Raw genomic sequence first — 20,576 nt, 5'->3', positions numbered from 1 at the left:
TTTTCGCCATGTTGGCCAGGCTGGTGTCGAACTCCTGGCCTCAAGTGATTCACCCGCCTTGGCCTCCCAAAGTGCTGGGATTGCGGGCGTGAGCCACTGCGCCCACCCTGCTCTGCCCATTTTAATGGTTGAAGCAACTCCTTTGAGACTAAGACTGGGAGGCAGCAGTTTTTAATTTCTCTGGAAAATTCAGGTTTTCTTCTCTGACTAGGTCTCTGACTAGACTTCCCATCCTTGGAGGAAGATCTGAATGCTAGCCCCCGGGAGCTTGGGCATGAGCCTCTTAGAAGCCAATTCGAGACAGGCACGCCCCCTTGCCTAGGGTGGCCTCTCTGCTGTCTGCTGAGGCTTTGCATGTGTGGCTACTGCCCAGTGTCCTTTGATGTCTTAGGGGAGATGTAGGTTTTCTTTCAGGGATAAATCTCAGGAAACCAAATCAGGCAGAGAGGTGGTAGAATACTTTTTATTCTTGACTGTCTCCCCCTGAGGAAGCAACAATACAGAAGCTAAGTCGTCCCCTGTGAAGGGAAAACCAACAGTCAGACATTACTTTGGGCAAGCTCAGAAGCCAGGGACACATTTTACAATGTTCGGGGTTCGACAATGCTGTGAAAACCAGGTCACTGCCCTTAGGAGCCACAAAATCAGAATTCTGGCTTCTGTCATGGTCTCCCTCTCCCAAGTAAAGGAGAAGGAAAGGTGAGTTTATTCCCCTTTGGCTGTGGTCCGGAGAACTAAACACACCACTGCGTTGGGGCCGGGTGCGGTGGCTCACACCTGTAATCCCAGCACTTGGGGAGGCCGAGGCGGGTGGACCAGTTGAGGTCAGGATTCCAAGACCAGCCTGGCCAACATGGTGAAGCCTCGTCTCTACTAAAAAAAATATATAAAAATTAGCCAGGTGGGGTGGTGGGCGCCTGTAATTCCAGCTACTCAGGAGGCTGAGGCAGGAGAATCGCTTGAACCTGGAGGTGGAGGTTGCAGTGAGCCGAGATCGTGCCACTGCACTCCAGCCTGGGAGACAGAGTGAAACTCCATCTCAAAAAAAAAAAATAAACACACTGTGTTCCACATGTCCACACCCACTCCATCCTGGAGGGCAGCATCCCTGGCTCGAAAACAGCGTGTGCCTTGCCTACAGTTGGGGCTGGTGGTGGGACAAGGAGCAGATGGTCTCCAGCTTGATCGCTCTCTGCAAAACTACAGCCCGCAGCAGGGACAGGCCTGGCACTGGAGCTGGATGTGGCTCAAAGAGGACCTGGGTGACAGTTCAGTGCCCTCCTGGGACCCTCTACCACACCATCCTATTTGGGCAACTCCTGTAAGTGGGTTTCCTCTTCACCAGCACGGAGCCTGATGCTTAGAAGTGGAAACGTTAGAAGTTAAAGCCAGAGGGCTGGGCGCTGTGGCTCACGCCTGTAACCCCAGCACTTTGGGAGGCTGATCACGAGGGCGGATCACGAGGTCAGGAGATAGAGACCATCCTGGCTAACATGGTGAAACCCTGTCTCTACTAAAAATACAAAAAATTAGCCAAGCGAGGTGGCAGGCGCCTGTAGTCCCAGCTACTTGGGAGGCTGAGGCAGGAGAATGGCGTGAACCTGGGAGGCGGAGGTTGCAGTGAGCCGAGATCGCGCCACCGCACTCCAGCCAGGGCAACAGAGCGAGACTCTGTCTCAAAAAAAAAGAAGTTAAAGCAAGAAGAGAGACAGGAAGTCTCAGTAATATATTGGCTGATTCCCTTGGAGTTAGTAAGTGGCAGGGACCGTGGGTACCAATGAAAAAACGACCAACCAGTAAAATCCAAATTAAACAGCAAAGCTCTCCACCAACGGAGCTCCTGGCTCTGAGTTACAGTTTCCCACCAGGAGGCCTCCAGGGCGGTTTTGAACATCCCCTGGGTTTGAGGCTGCCTTTTGTGAGCTGTCTATACTTGTGTTTAGTGGCCCCGGGCTGGGTGCCTATGGCCTGGGCAGGACAAGCGGCTCCCCTGGTGCTCTCCTGGCGCGCCTGGGGCTCACTCACGTGCTGCAGCACCTTGCGTGGCAACTTCTCGGAGTGGGCGATCCATTCTTTCATTAAGTCTAGGACGAGGGGGATGAGGCTGACCACGCCTCCGTAGTGGTTCCGGGCCTCGTCACAGCTGAGGTGGTTCACCACATCATGAGGGTATCTGCAGGACGGCAGGGGGGCCAGGTGAGCCCATGCTCCCGGGACTTGCCATGCCATGGTAAGCAGCTGCCAGACCTCAGGCACAGCAGAGTCACCTGGGGAGGCTTTAGAACTGGACACGCAGCATGCTGAGGTGCTCTGTCCCCAGAGATTCTGGCAGACCAGGCCTGGGGTGCCACAAGCCCCAGGTAATGCTGGTGTGAAGGACAGGAGGTGCAAACCACTGCCCCATGGTCCGTAGAAACCTGGGTTGGGGTGAGGAACTGGTTGGCTCATCACTCTGGCTCTTCTCACCCTGGTATCTACAGAGCTTCCCCAGGCTCTGGCCCACTGTGCTGCGGGCTCCTGGGCTGTCAGGATGAGGAGCCCTCAGTGGCAGTGCTGCCGCCCTTGGGAGGCGGCTCTGGTGTCCACTTGTTTGCATATCGGTTAGGATCTCTGTGGGCTTCTGGGGGCAACTGCTCTGGGCTCTACACCCCCTTCTCCACCTGCCTGGTGCTAACACCTGTGAGACACGTGGTGTCCTGCCATGTCTACCATGGTTGTAAAGAAAAGGTTTTGTTGAATCCGTGTCATTCCAGTAAATGAGTGGAGACTGGGATTTCCTGCCCAGGGTGGTCTAATAGGAGCCACATGATCCAGGCAACAGGAAAGAAGCAGGACAGAGGCCTCCCCACAGGCACACACGGGGCCTCAAGAGCAGCATCAGAGGGACTTACTTTGCTCTGAGGCCGCTTAAGTCGTTGCTTTGGCTAACGAGGGTTTTGCATTTCTCGAGGAGGTTGTTGGTGACTGGAGTGCCAGAGTGCACGGCCTCAAAGTGCTGGCAGAGCTTATTCAGCTCTGAACAGATGTCCAGGAACATGAGCAGAATCCGCCGGTCTGTGGAGTTGTTGCAGTGGTGTTCCATGTAGCTCTGCACCTGCAAAGGCCACCGCCACATGAGCTGGGGACATGCCAACCCGGGTCCTGGCTGGCTTAGGTGCAAATGTCCAGAAGTAACCACCCTACTCCCTCCCACCCTCCATGATTCATGGGGGAGACGCAAGTAACGCTTAAGCATTTTAAGGTACAGACCACTCTACATAGTGGTATCTCTCTCTATAGCTGGCTGGATGGATGGATGGATAGACAGACAGATGATATGAAATTAATGGATCGGCTGGGCACAGTGGCTCACACGTGTAATCCCAGAACTTTGGGAGGCTGAGGTGGGCGGGGATCACTTGAGGTCACAAGTTCGAGACCAGCCTGGTCAACATGGTGAAACCCCGTCTCTACTAGGAAAAAAAAAAATTAGCCAGGTGTGGTAGCACATGCCTGTAATCCCAGCTACTCAGGACGCTGAGGCAGGAAAACCACTTGAACCCGGCAGGCGGAGGCTGCAGTGAGCCGAGATCATGCCACTGCACTCCAGCCTGGGTAACAGGGCAAGACACCATCTCAAAAAAAAATAATAATTAATTAAATTAAATGGATGGATGGATGGGTAGATAGATAGATGGATATAAAATCAAGTGTCCCAGGCACCATGCAAAATTCTTTACAGGCCTGCTCTCACTTGTCTTCATCTAAACCCTACACACTGAGTAGGTACCTTTTTAAATTCTCATTTTACAGATGAGTACCATGACATGAGCACTGGAGGTTTGGAGAGGTGAAGTAACCCACCCAGGGCACCAGTGGCTTAGTTGGATATTGTCCCCTGCTCAGTTGCTCCGTGCCCTACCCCTCACCTGTCCCTGTGCCACCTGAACCAACCGCTGCCTAAAGCAAAAGGGGGCTGCCCTCTGACTTAATGCCACAGTGTCTGTCATCCCACTTATAGAGGGTTCATTGTGAGAAATGCCAGCATGGGCCACCCATACTGAGGAGGAAACAGCAGGGACTGGAATCCTTTGGGCTTCAGCCATACTGTGTTCACAAGGTGGAGAAGGAGGGGCAGGCCAGTAAGTGGAGCTTATGGGGTTACCCAGTGACTGCATCTGAGGTTGGGCCAGAGCGGGAGGTCTGATCTTGTGCTAGGGAGGAATAGGCTGTGGTCCAGGCCAGATGAACAGACCCATTTCATAGTCAGATGGTTCTACTCTCCACAATCTGATGACAGATGCAGGTATCACCTCCTCCAGCACCCACAAAGGTCTACATCTAAATCAGGGTTTTCTTGCTGTAACCTTTTGTCTTTTTGTTGCTAAGGGATGTTTCTCCAAACAATCTGAAGTGGTTCCTTCCCAAGGATTGCCAGGCACAAGCAGCTTTGTAAGGGGGAGAGGCTTTTGACACACACACACACACACACACACACACACCCCCACAAAGGCACCTGTGGGGGTCGAGGAGGAGGAACCTGCCCCACGGTGTAACTACAACAGAGCATTGAGGGGGTGGGGGGTGGTGTGCAGGGAAGCTTCTGGTTCAGGAGGGAAGGGGAGGGGTGAGAGGCAACTCAGAACACAAGGCCACTGTTTACCAAGAGCCTTCGGCTGAACCTAAGGCAAGAAGGCCACTCCCTTATGCATTGATGTAGATTGAAGGGACACTTGTTGACTTTGGAAGCTTCTAGAGGATGGACTAAAAAGGATGTAGGCAGTTTCTTTTCTTTTTTCCCCTGAAGTCCAGGTTTACAGAAGAGGAAGTTTATTCTCCAATAGCTCAGGGGCTGCCTGCATGGGCAAATATGGCTAAAGTGGCTAAATGTCACAAGTTGGTGAATCTGGGTGAGGGTTATATGGGTGCACCTTTTCTGTACATTTAACTTTTTTTTTTTTTTTTTTTTTTTGAGAGAGGGTCTTGCTGTGTCACCCAGGCTGGAGTGCAGCGGCGCGATCTTGGCTCACTGCAGCTTCTGCCTCCAGAGTTCATGTGATTCTCATGCCTCAGCCTCCCGAGTCACTGGGACTACAGGTGCGCACCACCACACCTGGCTAATTTTTGGATTTTTAGTAAAGATGGGGTTTCACCATGTTGGCCAGGCTGGTCTCCACTCCCGGCCTCAGGTGATCCACCCACCTTGGCCTCTCAAAGTGCTGGGATTACCGGCATGAGCCGTTGTGTCTGGCCTCTACATTTAACATTTTTTTGAGTTAAAAAATTGAGGAAACATTTTACCAAAATTAGAAAAAAAGTTTTTCATTTTTTTGTTTTTGTTTTTGTTTTGTTTTGGTTTTGAGATGGAGTCTCACTCTGTCGCCCAGGCTGGAGTGCAGTGGTGCAATATCGGCTCACTGCAAACTCCACCTCCCAGATTCAAGCAATTCTCTTGCCTCAGCCTCCTGAGTAGCTGGGATTACAGGTGCACACCACCACGCCCAGCTAATTTTTGTATTTTTAGTAGAGACAGGGTTTCACCATGTTGGTCAGGCTGGTCTCAAACTCCTGACCTCATGATCCACCTGCCTCGGCCTCCCAAAGTGCTGGGATTACAGGCATGAGCCACCGCACCTGGCCAGAAAAAATCTTTTTAAAGGATGCTGCCAGCGAGGGTTGCTTGTTCCTCCCGAGCCTGTTTCTCCTCTGCAGTTCTGAGCCCTGCGCCTGTTCCCACCCATCTTGGGGCAGTTACCCTTCCACAAGCTGACTCCCTCCAAGCTGTGAAGGGCCAGCCCGTGTGTGTTCCTAACTGCACTGCAGCTCCAGCCCCTAACTTCCTGGAAGGCTCATTTGGTCTTGAGGCCTCCAAGTCCTGCAGAGAAAACCTGGACAGCAGCTAACCCTGGAGGAGATGCAGGTTAAATAAAAACATCTGCGAAAGCACCTGGCGGTGTGCTTGGCATCCCACAGTTCCTCAACCCCCAGTGGAATCTGATGGGAGGGACAGGATCCCTCTGGTCACCAGTAAATCCCCAGTTTTCTACGGGTGACCACTGAACCTGTGTCACAGATGAGGACACTGAGGCACAGAAAGGTGAAGTCACTGGCCTGAGATCACAGCAGTGGCACATGGTAGAGCTAGGACTTAAGCCCTGGCCAGCTGAGTCTTTTTTTTTTTGAGACGGAGTCTCGCTCTGTCGCCCAGGCTGGAGTGCAGTGGTGCAATCTTGGCTCACTGCAAGCTCCGCCTCCCGGGTTCACGCCATTCTCCTGCCTCAGCCTCTCCGAGTAGCTGGGACTACAGGTGCCCGCCACCACGTCCGGCTAATTTTTTGTATTTTTAGTAGAGACGGGGTTTCACCGTGGTCTCGATCTCCTGACCTCGTGATCCGCCCGCCTCGGCCTCCCAAAATGCTGGGATTACAAGCGTGAGCCACCACGCCCGGCCGGCTGGCTGAGTCTTAAACCCGCCTCTTTAACTGCTGTTATTCACTTACATATTTGGGGGAGAAACGAACGAAGGACTCATTCCATTATTTAGGTTCTGGGTCTGGGTCCTGATTCTGGCACAAACGTCCTTCCCCTCTCTGGGCCCCAGTGGTTTCATCTTTCATGAGAGGGGACTAGGCTTGTTGCCCCTTGGCTGGGGTGGGGGTCGGGAGCCCCACCTGTCCGATGCTGGAGATGGGCCGGATCTTGTCGTGGGCGTTCTCCCTGCAGTGCTCCAGAGCGGCGGTGAAGGTGAGCTGCTGCTGCTGGAAGAGCTTGTACTTCTGCTCGATGCTGCGAAGGGATTCTTTCACCTCATTCATTGTCTTCCTCTGTGGTCATTTACAGGAGAGGAGGAATCTGTGGGGAGAAAGAGGATAGTGATTAGGTCCTGGGACCCAATGCTCAGATCCAGCTCCAGAGGGAAGAACTGTCAGGGGAGAGGGATACCCATGGCCCCTCTCACTGGAGCGCCTTGTGAGCGCCTCCCCACAGAAAAAGCGAGGCCCTGGGAGGCTGCACACTTGTCCAGACCCCCAGGCTGTCCATGATGGAGCTGAGCCTGACCTCGAAATTCACCCTCCATGAACACATTCTTTGCCATGAAATGTGACTTCTTCCCTCAGCTGTGGACAGAGTATCTCTGGTTCTGTTTCTCCAGATGTGGGTATCTACACACACGCACGTACACACACACGCACACACATGCATGTGCACACACACATACAGGCACATGCATACACACACACACATGCACGCGTATACAGACACACCCTCCAATCCCTCGCTGTGGTGTCAGCAAAACTTGGGATCAAGGGATATGCCACAGGATATAAAACCAGGAGATTATCAGTTTGGATCAAATTATTTTAAAGCATCTGCCGCTCTGCAACCGGTGGGAAAGTCTGGGAATTCCTTCCCATGGATTAAGCGGGGAGGAGAATCAATACTAGACTGTCTAGTTTGAGAAGATGTGAGTCTGCCTGCTCTGGGCTGGGGGCAGGAGCCTTGGTCTCAGGTTTGTGAATTCTCAGGGCACGGCTGGTGGCTAGTGGACTGCTCTCTGACCCTGTTAATTGCTGGAATGCCATGATGAGTAACATGGAGGCTGTGGGGAGGGCTCTCTCTTGGCGCCTCACAGACTGTCCTTGCTGTGATTTGGGTGGTCCATAGAGCATCTACAATCCTCCTGTGAGCAGAAAAGTCTGTGGGTGTGTGCTCCATGACATCACGATTTCGCTGAGTGCGTGCAAAATGCTCCAGACCCTAGATTTCTATCATGTTAGAGCTGGAAGGGACTCAGAAAACCAACTCCCTTGAGCTGCTATGGGGAAAGTGAGGCTCAGAGGTAAAGGTTTTGCCCAGGGTGTCACAGCAAATTTGTGCCCAAGACACCCTGGGTCCTAGGCTTCTTTACGTCTAACCAGCATCGTCAGTGCTGCCACACTTGGCTGCCCCTCCACTGCCTCTAGAACAAAGGCCAGGCTCGAACGTGTCACCACATGAGCAGGGGTCAGAGAAGGCCGTGCTGAGGTCAGGTCCAGTCCAAGGGAGATGTTGGAGATGGAAGGGGCCAGAACATTTAGCAAGGACTGGGGCAGGGAAGGCACATTCCAAGCTTCCAAGCAGGTCCCAGGTGGATAGGAATGAGAACAAGACGGGGCCGGGAGATATTTCTTTCTGCTGTGTCCAGAGCAGGGCTGGAGCTGGGGGTCCAGCTTGAACCCAGGATGTCAAGGCTGCAGTGAGCCATGATTGCAGTACTGCACTCCAGCCTGTGGGACACAGTGAGATGGGGTCTCCCTATGTTGCTCAGGCTGGTCTTGAACTCCTGGGCTCCAGCAATCCTCCCACCTCAGCCTCCTAATGTGCTGGGACTAGGAGCATGAGCTAGCAACATCAGAATTTGTAAAGAAAAGATTGCTGGCCGAGGAGATCGGGACCATCCTGGCCAACACGGTGAAACCTTGTCTCTACTAAAAATACAAAAAATTAGCCGGGCGTGGTGGCGGGTGCCTGTAATCCCAGTTACTCGGGAGGCTGAGGCAGGAGGATGGCGTGAACCCAGGAGGCGGAGCTTGCAGTGAGCCAAGATCGTGCCACTGCACTCCAGCCTGGGCGACAGGGCGAGACTCCATCTCAAAAAAAAAAAAGACTGCTGCACCTTGCCATACTGAAGCCTGAGGCAAAAGGAGAAATCAGTAATACTGAGCCTACCTTTACTTAAATTTTTGACATGTTATTCTAAATGGATTTTAGGCATTATTTTTGATTTTTAAAATATATTGCATTAAAACGTGAAAAACGTCCACCTCAATGATTGAATTGTTGGCATTCCCTTAAGTTTTGTGCTGAGGGTGCATCACTTGCCTTGCCCTAATCTTGGCCCAGGGCTTACAAATGACTCAAAGGTGAAACTCCAGAAAAGTGAGAGAGAGCACATAGGTGGAGTTCCAGGGAGAAGGGGCGGTGCCCTTTTGGCCTGGCTTTTCCCTCACCATGGTGGGAGCTGTGGTTGGTAGTGGTTGAGAGGAACTGACTCTGTTCTTGATCCTAGCAACTTGTGACATGCACACCAGGAATGTCATGAAAGGAGCTGGAACCCCGGAGTCATAGAGGCCTGGATTCAAATCCTGGTTCCACCTCTTCCTGCTGACCTTGGGCAAGCTGCCCATCCTCCCTAAGCCTCAGTGTGCAGCAGCCTCCCAGCCTGCGGTGAGCTGACATGAGAACGTGGGGCCCGGAATGTGGTGGTGCCATCACCAGAATCATCAATGCTACTGTGGCTGAAGCATGTGTGTGTGCAATGGCAGGGGACACCATCACAGGCATGGTGTGTACCTCAAAAGAAGCAGGAGCTGCTAAGGGCTTGACCTCTTGGAGGAGGGGATGTTTGAACCCGGACTTGAGAAGAAGGAGGCTGTGGAGAGGTGAGGCAGGCGTGCAGTGGGGGTGGGACCCTGGGCTAGAGGTCGGTGTGTGGGGACGTGAGACTGTTGTAAGCAAGTGCAGAAAAGGACAGTGGACAGGGTCAGGCTGAGGGACCCCAGTGTCAGGTGAAGCATTTGAAAGAGCAGCAGAAGGCTTCTAAGCCAAGGGGGTGAAAAGCACTTGATGCATTCATTCACTTGTGCGTTCATACTGTGTGCCAGGCACTGTTCACATGCTGGGGTGTCCAACAACACTCCCTGCCCTGGAGGAGCTCATCTTTCACAGGGGAAGGCAGACCATGTGGAAGAGTGGAATGAACAGCATTTTAGATGAGGAGGAAATAAAGCAGGGAGGCAGGTGGGAACCTGGAGAACGAAGGGCCACCGTCTGCAGGAGGGGCATTTGCAGGAGGAAGGTGGGTACGGTGCCCGGACAGCTGGAGCTGTGCTCCAGCCCTCAAGGAGATCCTGGTCTGAAGAAGGGTGGCTCACTCCAGTCCTCCTAAGAACAGCGCGGGTCACGTGATGGGGCTCTAGGACATGCGTTAGCTCAAGTCCTCACCACGGCCCTAGAGCCAGGTACCATGGTTATCCTCACAAGATAGATTAGGAAGCAGAGGCTAGATAAGGAATGGGCATGTCAGGACTTCTTGCTCAGCTCTGCCTGGCTTTATAAAGTCTGGGCTCTTAACTTGGATCCCTCCCTTCCTCCTCCCTCCCTCCTTCCTCCTCCCCCCCTCCTTCCTCCTCCCCCCCTCCTTCCTCCTCCCCTTCTCCTTGGTTGTACTTAGAGACAAACACACACCAGGCATCAGATTGACTGTGGAGGTGAGGATAGGGAATGCAAAGGGCCTGAAGAGCTGCTGACCTCTTAGGGTTCAGCCACTGGCTAGAGTCCTAGCCCTAGGCCTCACTTCCATGACCACTAGACTTTCCCTTTTCCTTGACCCAAAGCAAGGAGGACTAAACATTCAGGGGGCTGCCCTTTGTGTGCCCAGCTCCCTGTCACCCTCTTGGGGCTTCCTGGGGCTGTCAAGTTCTCCAGGGATACAGCACTACCTTGGCTGGTGGCCCCAAGAACCGCTGAGAGCAAAACTGACTCTGTTCTTGATCCTAGCAACTTGTGACATGCACGCCAGGAATGTCATGAGAGGAGCTGTAATAAGCTATCCGAAGTGACCGTCCCTTGAACGAGAGCCACTGCAGCCAAATTAGTGTGGATGAAAGGCACAGGGGACGGGCACTTCTCGATCTGGGGAAGGAGGGAGGAAAAAAATGATTACCCATAGGTTTTAGGCTTTAATTGATTTGTATTTTTCCAGGCTGCTAAAGAAGATTGAATCATGGTAGGAAAAGCGCCTAAGGCTTAAAATAAATGAGGAGAAAGGCAAGTCATTTCAGAAATGTCCAGGAAGCAAACCAAACGTCTCCAGTGCAAATGGCAGGCATGGCTGTTGTGTTCTTTGCTCGGGGGAGGCAGCTTCCTTTTCTTCCCCAGCTATCTTTACAGTTGGGTTTGACAAGCCTACCAAGGTGTACACACTTTGAGGAAGCGGTTTGGAGGGGAAGAGGCAACAGTGCTGGCTTTTACATTGGGAGGGCATGTCTCTGGGCTGGTGGCTGGTAGCAAAGGGCTTTAGCTGGAGCCTGGATGCAGAGTTCATGCCCTGGCTCTGCCCGATTAACCAGTGGCCCTAGCCAAGATTTCTCCCTTTTCTGGGCCTCAGTTTATCCATCTGTCAAATGACAGAGTTTGGATTAGCCTCTTCTTCCAAGAGGCCTTCTGGTTCTAAGGTTGTATGATCAACAACTGATGAGGAAAGAAGCCCAGAAAGGGGAAGTGACTCACCCAAAGTTACCCAGCCAACCACTCCTCATTGTTCTAATCCTCCAACTTCTCATCTGTAAAATGGGAATGAAGGTGCCTATTTCACAGGGTTGTTCAACAATTAAATGAGATACTACTACTAATAGTAGCCCCACATATTGTGTACTTACTGCATGCCAGTTACTTTCCAATACACTAGCTCCTGAAATCCTTCAGCAGTTCCCTCTTCACAGGGGAGGTAAGTGAGGCACGGAGCAAGTAGAGAGTTTGCCAAGCTCACACAGTAAGAACTGGAGCCAGGACTTGAATCTGGGGCTGTCTGCATTGACTGTGCCATTCTCCCTCTCCATAAGGTACAGAGACAACAGAGTTTTGCCGAGAGCACAAAGTTAAGAGTTCAACAAACTCTTATAGCTCCTACTATTAATGGCAACAGACAAGAGCTAGAGCTCCCAATTCAGTGTTGCGACTAATAAAATACCATGCTGCCCGGTACCACTGGGAATTCACACGACTCAAAAAGCTCCGTCTCCAGCGCGAACCTTCCCCTCGCCCCCACCCCGAGACAGCTGTGCAGGCCCCTCCATCCTTCGGACCCCTCCATCTTTCCATCCTCCACCCCAGCTTCCAGTTTCTGACCCAGAGGCCGGGGTGGGGTCCGAGTGGGCCCACCCACACTCATCCCTGTTTACCCTTGCTTGTCCTAGAGCGCTCTTCGCTCCACGGAGCACCCAGAAGCTGGAGTGACTCCGTGAGTGTCGGTGCCCCGGAGGGTGGGGGAGGCCCGTCCCAGGACTTGGGAGGCGAGGGTGGGTGGGGAGGTCGGGCGAGAAGGGGCGGGGCCGCGGGCCTGATTGTTACCGCCGGTGCCATAGCAATCGGATCACCTGGCGGCTTGGCCAGAACCGGGGAGCCGGAGGAGGGGTCTATCGGGGCTCGACGCTAGGAGTTGGGCTGAGGAGTTCCACCCGATCCTCGAACCTCTGGCCCATCTCATAGACGCCCCTCCCTCTTCAAACGCCCTCCCCCACATTTATTCCGGCCTCTCTATTTTAAACATGGGGAAACTGAGGCACGGGGAGCAGGGCTGGGGAGCACTGACAGCACCAGAAGCAGGGTCCGCCTCCCGTCCCCTCGGAGGGCCGACTTGCCCCTTCTGGGTTTCGTCAGGGGTCTCGGATACGAGGAGGTCCAGCTGGAAGCCACCTGAGGGTGTCCCCCGCTAAGATGCGCAAGTGAGAAAAGCGAGGCCGGGGTTGGGAAAGAACTTGCCCGAGCCGCAGAGCGCGTCAGCCGGGGAGGTCGGGGCAGGGGGCGACCCGCGCGACCAAGGCTCGGGAATCTGGGCCCAGAGCGGAGCTGCAGGGCGGGGCCGCGGCGCGTGCTGATGACGCACACGGCGCAGCGGCCCTAGCGACGCGGTTACTAGGGAGCGGCGCGCCGCGACGGCTACATGGACGCGACCACCGCCCCGCACCGTATCCCCCCCGAGATGCCCCAGTACGGGGAGGAGAACCACATCTTCGAGTTGATGCAGGTGACCGGACACCCCTGCCTGTCGCGACTCTGGCGGCGGCTCGGGAGCCTCCACTGCGACGTCGGGTGCGCGGCCGGAACCCGTCTCTGGGGCCGAGTCGTGCGCCCACGAAGCAGCCCAACTCTGGGTGTCCGATTCGTGTGTCGCCGTGACCCCGAGGGGGCCTCGAGCTGGGGATGCCCCTGGCCCTGCCCGGGCTTGCCTCAGGCGACCCAGAGGGAGGAAGGGGGCCACTAGAGCCTGGATTTGGTCCTGGCTGTGCCGCCAGCGGGCCTTATGGTCTGGAACCAGTCCTTTCCTTTTCTCGGTTTCCCCACCTGTGAAATGCCAGGTTGCAAGGGGTGGTCTCCCAGGGGCTTTCCTGGCGCTGACAATTCCCATCTGTCGAATTTGTGGGGAGCCTCTCGGCCCAGGTTTCTGAGGTGGGCATTGTCCGAGTTCAAGCTGACATCTCCATCCTCGGAGAGGGCCGCCTCCGGGACAGCAGCTCTCCCACCCTGCTCCCTCCTCCTCAGGGCCAGACGTCCCTGGCAGCTCTGAAGCTCTCATCCTGGCTCCAGGCCTCACTGGGCCCCTAGCTCACCGTGTGACTTTGGGCGGGGCCCCGCCCCCGCTGGGGCCCCAGTTTTCCCTTCTGCACTTGGTGGAGGTCAAGGCTTTCAGTAGCTGGAGGGGAAGAACTCTCAGCCACTCAAAGGTTCTGGGAGGCAAAGAGAAGCTGGAGCTCAGTTTCCAGAACATTTGTCTGCTTCCCAGGGTACACCCCATCCCCAGGGGCATGGCATGGAGGGCATAGTGGTGTCTGTGGTCATTTGAGGTTCTGCCCACTAGACAGCTGAGCCCAAAGAAACCCGTATCTGCACCTCCATCAAACGCATTTCCCTCGGAAAGTGTTAATTGATAGAGGGACAGCAAGAGATTCCTAAAACTGCTTGAGTGGCCAATCACAAATGAAATATCTAGCTGGGTTAGAAGTCAGCAGGTCGGCCGGGCGCGGTGGCTCACGCCTGTAATCCCAGCACTTTGGGAGGCCGAGGCAGGCGGATCACGAGGTCAGGAGATCGGGACCATCCTGGCTAACACGGTGAAACCCCGTCTCTACTAAAAATACAAAAAAAATTAGCCGGGCGTGGTGGCGGGCGCCTGTAGTCCCAGCTACTCAGGAGGCTGAGGCAGGAGAATGGCGTGAGCCCAGGAGGCGGAGCTTGCAGTGAGCCGAGATCGGGCCACTGCACTCTAGCCTGGGCGACAGTGCTAGACTCCGTCTCGAGGGGGGGAAAAAAAAAAAAGTCAGCAGGTCAGGGCAGGGTGGGGGAGCATCTGGAGCCCTGTTGTCTGCTCTAGAGAAGCTGGTGTGTTTTCCACAGTGATTGTTGGAGGAATTGCCCAGGAAAGCTTTTATTGATTTTGAAACAGGGTCTTGCACTGTTGCCCAGGCTGGAGTGCAGTGATACAATTATGGCTTACTGCAGCCTTAAACTCCTGGGCTCCAGCAATCCTTCTGCCTTAGTCCCTCCAGAGTAGCTGAGACTACAGGTGCAGGCCACCATACCTGACTAATCTTTTTTTTTTTTAATTTTAGTAGAGACGAGGTCTTGCTATGTTGCCCGGATGGTCTTGAACTCCTGGGCTCAAAACAGTCCTTCTGCCTCAGCCTCCCAACAAGAAAGCTTTCAGTCCAGTATTTCCAGTCCTTAGTCATCTGTGTATTCCCTCCATGGTTTTGACCATTTCCATTTTTTATACTTTTGATTTTAAAATAATTTTAGATTCACAGGAAGTTAAAAAATAGTATGGATTTCTGGTCTCCCCTCCCCCATTGCCCCCGTGACAACATTTAACATAACTGTAGCACATTGTCAAAACCAGGAAACTGGCACTGGCACGATAGGATTACCTGGACTGTAGGCCTTGTTTGGGTTTCCTCCATTTTTACCTGCATTGATGTTTTTGTTGTGCAAACAGTTCTGTGCAGTTGTATCACATGTACAGATTTGCATAACCACTACTGCACCTCCATTTAAACTAATCACTTGTTTAAATCAACTCACCTTTTAAAAAATTAAATAGCCGCTTTTGCCTCGTCCTAAGTGATATCCTTGAAATTATTGATTTGATGTACTTATTTTTCCAATACACATTAAATACACAATGATTTAAACATGAAATGTAAAATATTTATGTGTGAACCATCTAAAATCATCTCATTCCATTGCACCAGTGATATACAAACATGAATTCACTCCAGCTGTGCTACTGAACAGGCGGAGAAGCTCAGGCCCAGAGAAGGGAAGGGACTTGCTGATGAGATACAGTGGGGCTGGAACCAAGACTTCTCACGGCTCGGTGCTCTTTTTCCTGCACCACACTCCCTTCACTCCAAGAGGGCTACAGCCCCTCCCTCCTTGTCTCTGGGGTTCAAGGATGCCCCTTATTGTAGCAGCACAGCTGCTATGAGCTCTTCCTCATTTCTCTGCCTAGAGTTCTGCAACCCTAGAAGCTGCTTTCTCTTGATATGCTTGCCTGATTAGATGAAGTGGCCAGAATATCCCAGGACTGTTTAGAAATCTGGCTGGTAACATTCTGTTCCATTCTGGAGAGACACAGTTAGTGGTGACGGTCATGTTCCCCAGCAAGCATCTGCGCTGGGCATCTGCTATGACTGCTAGGCATTGGGGTGCCAAGGGCTCTAGGCAGACAAGGCGGCCCACAGAACCCATGGCCTGCTGGGGGGATGGTGGCCTGGTGAGTAGGGACAGGGTGAGGCATGGAACAGGGCGATGCCCGCAGGCAGGTGCAGGAGCATCTGACATATTTACGTAGTGCACATACTCAAGAAGGTATGTTCCCATTGAGATCTGAGACTGAGCAGAAGTTAGCCAGGATGAGGACAAGGAAGAAGCTTCCAAGGGAACAGCATCTGCTAAGGCTCTGAGGGGAATGGTGATGCTTGAGAACTTGGAGAAGGATCGTCTGGGAAGCTCAAAGGGCCCCAGGGGAGAGAGCCCTGGACTGCCTGCTCTGAATCAGGGGCGAGACTCCTCCACTTCTGCCTCCCCATAGGTGCCTCTGCAGCAGCACCACGTGGCCCCCCTCATGCCTCTGCCCATGGGGACCCAAACAGATGCCGACTGGGGCGGTGGCTGGGTCCCAGGTTGAAGGCATGTTTGATGGGGTGCAGTGGAGAGAGCAGGCCCCATAGCTGGTATCTATGGTGACCAGGTGCCCCTGCAGGTATTAACCACCTGGGTGTATGCCCTGCACCCACAGAACATGCTGGAGCAACTCCTGATCCACCAGCCTGAGGATCCCATCCCCTTCATGATCCAGCACTTGCATAGAGACAACGACAACGGTGAGCACTGGCTGGGGCTCTTCCCCTCCCCTCCTCCTCCTTCCCCTTCTCCCCTGACTCCTCTGCCGCCGCCTCCTCCTCCTCCTCCTCCTCCTCCTCTCCGGGGACCCTGCCCCACCCCAAGAATAGCTGAGCACCATTCTGTCCTACCTATGTCTGAAGGGAGGTCAGAAGGGAGGGGTTTCGTCAACTTGAGGTGGTGGTTCATTGAAAAATGCCTTGATTTCTTTTGGAGCACAACTTATAAAAATTCTCTTGCCAAGTTATTAAAATGAAAACCCCAGAATGACCCATGGAGTCAATTATTAATGCTTTCGCCTGCCCTAGCTGATGTCAGCTGTTGGGTTTCAGCTCTCTGATCACTCCACTTGTCAGGTGTAGGTTTGGTTTCTGGTCTACCTAGACAGGCAAGCACTTGGGCTTTTCCGACGGTCTCATTATCAGAGCCTGTTAATGAGTTTCTGAGCCCCCCAAACCTTTGCAGTTGGCCGGTGCAGGTCAGCCTGACCCGAGGCTGGAGCACAGAACTGGGGAGGAGGGAAGCGCTCACTCAAGGAAGGCCCCTCACTCCACTCCGTGGTCCATTTGCCAAATGGAGGATCAGTCCTGTCCCTTGTGAGCTGTTGGGGAGGACCCGTGTCTTGGAGCTTTTATGTTTCTTTCATTGGAGCATTAGCTGCTTTGAAGGAGCTACCAGCGCACCAGTGAAATTAGCGCTTGGTACAGCTGAGGACAGAGGCCAGAGATGCCCTGTGTGGAGGTTCAGAAGGCCCAAGGTGAGAAATGACACTAGGTAGTTAAAAAAAAGAAAGAGAGGAGGTTCTGAGCCTTTTCCTCGTGCCCTGCATGCAGGTCCTGACGCATCCAGGCCTGGCTGTGGAGCAGCAGAGTAAGGGAATCTTGGGTCCCGATGCCATTGCATGGACCTAGACAGGCAGGTGCAGAGAGATACCCCACAAAGGGCCAACAAAAAGGCTCTTTTCTGAGCCTCTGGTTAGGTGCAAATGGCTGATTCACTGGACATTCCCTTGTTCAACGCATGTTGACTGAGCATCCTATATGCCCAGGCGGGGGTGGTGCGGTGCTGGGGTGGCTTTAGGACCCCCCCGCCGTGTCCGATTTGCCTTCTCCCCAACCCCACCTTCCTGGTGCAGTTTACTCTGCCCTGCAGCGACTCTTAGAGACCTCCTTTCTCTGGTTGGCTGTTTATTACATGGCACAGGGGGGAGGTTCTGTCTCCCCAGATTCACCTGCTCTTAGGGTGGGTGTTAAGCCTACCGTGCGCTCCTGAGTGGGCCTTACTGCTGCAGACCTAGGCTCGTCCCCAGGCCTCACTGACTCCATTTGCCAGAGGAAGAAGTTCCTGGATCCCCCCTGCCCCTTCCCTGAGGCCGAGTAGGTGCTGGGAGCTTGAGTGCTGCTGAGCTCTGTTATTCCAGGGCTGCGGAGAGCATCTCTGCCCCCACACAGCTATCTCACACCGCCACCAGAGAAAGCATGGACAGCAAAGGGAAAGCAAAGCAAAAGGAAACACAAAGTAAAAGTGAAATAAGAGCCAAGTAAAAGCTAAAGTAAAAGTAAAGTGAAAACAAAGTAAGACTAAAAGTCAACCAAGAGCGAGTGGAAAGTGCGGTGCAGCACAGTCCTCTGTCCTACCACTCCCCCACCTCCCTCCCTCCCCACTGTCAGGGACCCTGCAGCTCACTCGTCTCAAAATGTAGAGATGTGAGAGATCGTGGCTCTCTTTGGACTCACTTTCCTCGTTTGTGAAATGGACGTGTTTGGTTAACCCAGATGGAAGCTGTGAAACTCTGGTCTGGTCAGTGGTGGCTGAAGGAATGGGAAATCCCTGATGCACCGTGGATAGCAGCTTCCAGGAATATGACGTCGAGTTTCCACTAGTAAAAAGCTTAATAGATTTTTCTAAATTAAAAATTGTGCTTGCCAGCCTGGCCAACATGGCAAAACCCCATCTCTACTAAAAATACAAAAATTGGCTGGATGCGGTTTCTCATACCTGTAATCCCAGCACTTTGGGAGGCCGAGGCGGGCGGATCATGAGGTCAGGAGATCGAGACCATCCTGGCTAACATGATGAAATCCCATCTCTACTAAAAATAAAATAAAAAAATTAGCTGGGTGTGGTGGCGGGCGCCTGTAGTCCCAGCTACTGGGGAGGCTGAGGTGGGAGAATGGCGTGAACCCAGGAGGCGGAGCTTGCAGTGAGCAGAGATCACGCCACTGCACTCCAGCCTGGGCGACAGAGCAAGACTCTGTCTCCAAAACAAAACAAAACAAAAATGCGAAAATTAACCAGGCTTGGCGGCACACACCTGTAATCCCAGCTACTCAGGAGGCTGAGGCAGGAGAATCGCTTGACCCCAGGGGGTGGAGGTTACAGTGAGCCGAGATTGCACCACTGCACTCCAGCCTGGGCAACAGAGTGAGACCCTATCTTAAAAAAAAAATGTGCTTGAAAGCTGGGTGTGGTGGTGCACCTATAGCTCCAGCTACCTGGGAGGCTGAGACAGGAGGATCGCTTGAGGCCAGGAGTTAGAGACCATGGTGCCACAACTGCATCTTGAATACCCACTGCATTCCAGCTTGAGCAACATAGTAAGACTCTATCTAAAAGCAAATGTGCTTGATAATAATGTAACCACTTAAACTCTCATAAATTAGGTTGCACTGACATTTTCTACTGTTCGTTTGAAAATCCTGCATGCCCCGTGTTCTTCTCTTTTTCTTTTCTCCCTCTTATTTTTCTTTTTAGAGACAGGGTCTCTGTTGCTCAGGCTGGAGTACAGTGGGGAGATTACAGCCCACTACAGCCTTGACCTCCTAGCCTCAAGTGATCCTCCTGGCTCAGCCTCCTGAGTAGTTGGGACTACAGGTGCATGCTACTGCGCCTGGCTAATTTTTAAAAATTTTTTGTAGAGATGGGGTTTCACTATGTTGCCCAGGCTGGTCCCTGCTCCTAGGCTCAAGTGATCCCCTTGCCTTGGCCTCCCAAAGCACTGAGATTACAGGCATGGACCACTGTGCCCAGCCCTCTGTGTTCTTAAACCGCTACTTCAAGGCTTACCTAGTTCCCCAGCCTAGAAACTAAAGAACCTTGAATTTCAAGAAATTTGAGGCAGATTCAATCATCTCTTTATGTTTTGATCTTGCTCCTCTGTGTGCAGCTTTAATTTTCAATGTCAAACTATCCACTTCATCAGAATTTTAAAGTTTAAACATCATCTTTCTGGTTTGGATGGAGTGTAGTTGATGTTAGCTGGACAGCCACCTCCGCTGCCACCTCCCTCCCTTTGTATCCTCCTCCCACCTTCCTTAGCGCCCCTTTCCCTTCATCCGAAGGTCTGGGGCTTTCCCGAAGCTCCCTCCATGGCGCCCTTGCTCCTTTCTCTGCACTGTACCTTCTCCATTGTTCTCGAGCAGAGGCTTAGGATCCAGACCTGCCTCGTGCTGTCTCTAGCTGGGGGCCAGCCTCCAGCTGGGAGTCTGTCTTCCTGAACAGCTGAGTCCAGCTTTTTGCCCAGATGCTCTCAGGGAGTCAAGTCACTGGGCCCCAGGAACCACTGTTTTGAAGAGTTCATTTGTTTCCCACAGCTCTGCACTCCACTGCAGGCCCTCAGCTGGCGGCTTTTATGGATGTTGGAACATTTTATCCTTTGGCCCAAGCCCCAACCACTGAAATGGAAAGAAGAGAGCGACACCCATGGGTTTCTCTCTCTTTGCCCACACCTCTGCGGACAAGTGGAGCAAAAATGGGAAGGAGGAAGGGAGACAGGGGAGACTACCCTGCCTTGGTGACTTTTCTTTTTCTGTTTTTTTTTTTTTTTTTTTGAGACAGAGTCTGGCTCTGTCGCCTAGGCTGGAGTGCAATGGTACAATCTCAGCTCACTGCAAGCTCCGCCTCCCAGGTTCAAGTGATTCTCCTGCCTCAGCCTCCCGACTAGCTTGGATTACAGGCACCTGCCACCAGGCCCAGCTAACTTTTGTATTTTTAGTAGAGATGGGGTTTCACCATGTTGGCCAGGCTGGTCTCAAACACCTGACCTCAGATGATCCACCCGCCTCGGCCTCCCGAAGTGCTGGGATTACAGGCATGAGCCACTACACCTGGCCACCTAGGTGACTTTTCTAGTAGTGGGAGAAGGCTCGAATCAGCTAAGCCCAATCCTCATGTGTCCTAGAAGAATGCGGGAAGCTTGGAGAGGCCCATGACATCCAGTGTGTGTTTTTGTTCCCCTGGGCTGGTGTGTCAGATCATTGTGCCCCCTTCCAGCCATGCAACGGCCTAGGGTAACTATAGCTAGGACCTCAACCCTTCCTCTTACTGGGCCTGGGGTTAACCGCCACACACAGTGACATGGCTGGTGACTGGTGTGGAGGAAAAGAAGGCCCCAGACTCATCCCAGTGAGCAAGCACACGAGGGAGCAGAGGGAGCC

General features: G+C 53.1%; 2 protein-coding genes across 8 annotated transcripts in view; one reads left to right on the top strand and one right to left on the bottom strand.

Annotated features, from left to right (window-relative positions):
- Positions 1-447: 447 nt before the first annotated feature.
- On the bottom strand, positions 448-6,851 carry SPACA9 (sperm acrosome associated 9). 3 transcript variants are annotated; one of them, XM_058445684.1, is made up of 4 exons: positions 6,651-6,851; positions 2,892-3,094; positions 2,026-2,173; positions 448-873 (listed from the first exon to the last, which is right to left on the bottom strand). In XM_058445684.1, the coding sequence occupies exons 1-4, from the start codon at positions 6,792-6,794 to the stop codon at positions 871-873; spliced, it is 498 nt and encodes a 165-aa protein (XP_058301667.1). In that variant the 5' UTR covers positions 6,795-6,851; the 3' UTR covers positions 448-870. The 3 variants fall into 3 exon arrangements, with proteins under 3 accessions (XP_058301667.1, XP_032021389.1, XP_032021386.1); XM_032165498.2 differs by having other exon boundaries at positions 448-518; XM_032165495.2 differs by lacking the exon at positions 448-873 and having other exon boundaries at positions 886-2,173.
- Positions 6,852-12,120: 5,269 nt separating this feature from the next.
- Positions 12,121-20,576, top strand: part of AK8 (adenylate kinase 8) — a 153,590-nt gene continuing 145,134 nt past the window's right edge. Inside the window, exons 1-2 of one of the 5 annotated variants that reach the window (XM_058445681.1) lie at positions 12,121-12,464; positions 16,037-16,121. In XM_058445681.1, coding sequence (XP_058301664.1) covers positions 16,040-16,121 — 82 coding nt within the window. In that variant the 5' untranslated portion in view covers positions 12,121-12,464; positions 16,037-16,039. Of the gene's footprint in view, positions 12,465-12,514; positions 12,767-16,036; positions 16,122-20,576 lie in introns of those variants that run through there. The other 4 variants (XR_009215320.1, XM_032165492.2, XM_058445682.1 and 1 more) reach the window with 4 other exon arrangements.

This window comes from Hylobates moloch, unplaced genomic scaffold, assembly GCF_009828535.3.
Source record: "Hylobates moloch isolate HMO894 unplaced genomic scaffold, HMol_V3 SCAFFOLD_10, whole genome shotgun sequence".
Taxonomy (NCBI): domain Eukaryota; kingdom Metazoa; phylum Chordata; class Mammalia; order Primates; family Hylobatidae; genus Hylobates; species Hylobates moloch.
This window is presented reverse-complemented; position numbering and strand designations above follow the sequence as displayed.